The 2,605-nt window shown below is 37.3% G+C and overlaps 1 protein-coding gene across 1 annotated transcript in view; it reads right to left on the bottom strand.

Annotated features, from left to right (window-relative positions):
• The window catches only part of LOC102842965 (non-histone chromosomal protein HMG-17-like), a 52,540-nt gene extending 52,032 nt beyond the window's left edge, over positions 1 to 508 (bottom strand). Inside the window, exon 1 of the mRNA XM_006860306.1 lies at positions 235 to 508. Coding sequence (XP_006860368.1) covers positions 235 to 508 — 274 coding nt within the window. The remainder of the gene's footprint in view (positions 1 to 234) is intronic.
• Between the last annotated feature and the right edge of the window lie 2,097 nt (positions 509 to 2,605).

Raw genomic sequence — 2,605 nt, 5'->3', positions numbered from 1 at the left:
GTCTCTGAAAACTAGATGGGAAAGGTGTTTGCTTCCACATCAATCCAGCTTTGGAGACACTGTATTAGTGACATTTGCCCCTTTCCACCAAAACAATGAAGTGTTTTGTGTGCTAACAACATAGCTTTAAAAAAAAAGTAAAACAAAATTCCGCATTTTTATAAAACTTGATAAAAACTAGTATTTCAAACTGTACAGTCACCAGAAGTCCACAGTCATAATAAATGCACACACTTCTCTTGGCATCCCCAGCACCTTCAGCTTTCTGTGCCTGGTCTGTTTTGACATCTCCATTTACAGCAGGGTTATTTCCATCCTTGCCAGCGTCAGCTTTCCCCCTTTTCCCTTTGGGTACCATCTCTCCCTTCTTTGCAGGGGCCTTTTTAGGCTTAGATTCTGGCTTTGGAGGAGCAGGTTTAGCAGATAACCTTGCGGATCTCCTCTGAGGTTCACCCTTCACCTTGGCTTTATTGCCCTTAGAATCCCCTTCAGCCTTTCTCTTGGGCATGGTGGCTTCAGTGGCGGGGCGCAGGTGCTGGACACAGAGATGAGGCTTTAGTTGATTCGGGCTCATTCTTGCCTCTTCTTCCCTCCTCAGAAATCTTATACATGCTCCCTATGAGTTAGAACCAGCATGATGGCATTTAACAACAACAGAATCATATGGAGTTATTAGGTGCTAGATGTAGTCCAATCATCCATTCTTTTCAGTTCAGGCAGAGTTCCTATATATGTCATACACTGTTTCAGGCCATGGAGGGAGAAAAGCTAAGTTCTTGCTATAAATAGACATGACCTTGAATTCTTATCTCTTACCTTGAATTACCATGGTGAACAGGTTTTAGGAACACTTCTAGACTAAGAACAAGCTAGGAAGAAAGAATAGGCAGGTCACTTCTGAGGGACTAGCCACAGAAAACCTTATAAGTAACAACACAGAATTGTCAGATATTTTAGTGCCAGAAGCTGATTTCCTCAGGTTGGAAGTCACTAAAATATTATTGAGGAAGAGCTAATGTCTCCAAAGTAAAGCTGATCTTAATGATGTGGATGGAGAAAAGCTTTTCAGACCTTTATTTGCTGATGTGGTCTGACTCAAAATAAGAAGAAACAGCAGAAAACATGCAGTGATAATCAGAGCATGAAATCTATAAAGCATAAATCTAAGAAAATTGGAAGTCATCAAAAATAAAATGGAACTCATAAAGATCAATATCCTAGATATTAGTGATCTGAAAAGCACAGGTATTTCCCATTTTGAATTGGACAGTCATAAGATTTATTATGCCAGGAATGGCAAATTGAAGAAGAATGGAGTCATGTCCATCACAAAAAGAACATTTCAAGACCTTTCTTGAAATAGAATGTTGTTTGTGATAGGATAAAATTGATACACCTAAAAGAAAGACCAGTTAAAACAACTATTATTCAAATTTACTCACCAACCACCAAAGTCAGTGATGAAGAAACTGAAGAATTCGACTAACCTCTTCAGTCTGCAATTGATCACAAATGCAATCAAGATACATTGATAATCACTGGTGATTAGAATGCCAATGTTGAAAACAAAGAGGAGGGATCAGTACTTGGAAAATATGGTCTTGGTGATAGAAATGCTGCTGGAGATCACACGATAGGATTTTGTAAAACCATTGTCTTATTAATTACACATGGACTTCCCCAATTGGAATATACAAGAATCGAATTGACTATCTCTATTGAAGGAAACAATAGAGAAGCTAAATAACATTAGCCAAAACAAAGACAAAAAAAGACTGTAATACAGACCATCAATTGCTTATATGCACATTCAGGCTGAAACTTTAGAAATTAAAACAAATCCATAAGAGACAAAATATGACCTTGAATATTTCCCCTGAATTTAGAGACTAAAAGTACAGATTTGCTACATTGAACACTAATGGCTGAGGACCAAAAGAGTTGTGGGATGACATCAAGAACACATGATGACATACATGAAGAAAGCAAAAGGTCATTAAAAAGACAGGTAAGAAAGAAAAGTTCAAAATGAATATCATAAAAGACTCTGAAACTTGATCTTCTAGTAGCTAAAACCAACAGAAGAAATGAAGAAGTAAAGGAGCTGAACAGAAATTTCAAAGGGCATTATGAGAAGACAAACTTTTATAATAAAATATGCAAAGAAATGGAGTCAGAAAACCAAAAGGAAAGAACACACTCAGCATTTCCCAAAGTAAACAAACAGGAAAATTTCATGCCCCCAGTATAAACATTGAGGGATTCAATGGACAAATTACTGAATGACACAGAAAGCATCAAAAGAGGATGAAAGGAATACACAGAGTCACTGTACCAAAAACAACTGATCAATGTTCAACCATTAAAAGGCAGCACATGATCTGAACCAACAGTATTGAAGTATCAGTTCTGACAGTTGACAGAATATACCTACAGAGGTTACAACAAACTGATGTGGTACCAGTAGTTCTCATAGTACTATGCCAAGAAATTTGGAAGACTTGGTCTAGCAGCTGTAAGAGATACACATCTGTAGTCATTACAAAAAAAGGTGACCCATCAAAATGTGGAAAGTACTGAGCAATATCATTAATAGCACATACAA

This window comes from Chrysochloris asiatica, unplaced genomic scaffold (genome assembly GCF_000296735.1).
Source record: "Chrysochloris asiatica unplaced genomic scaffold, ChrAsi1.0 scaffold00037, whole genome shotgun sequence".
Classification (NCBI taxonomy): domain Eukaryota; kingdom Metazoa; phylum Chordata; class Mammalia; order Afrosoricida; family Chrysochloridae; genus Chrysochloris; species Chrysochloris asiatica.
The sequence above is the reverse complement of the archived record's forward strand: the minus strand, read 5'-3'. Positions and strand labels throughout refer to the sequence as shown.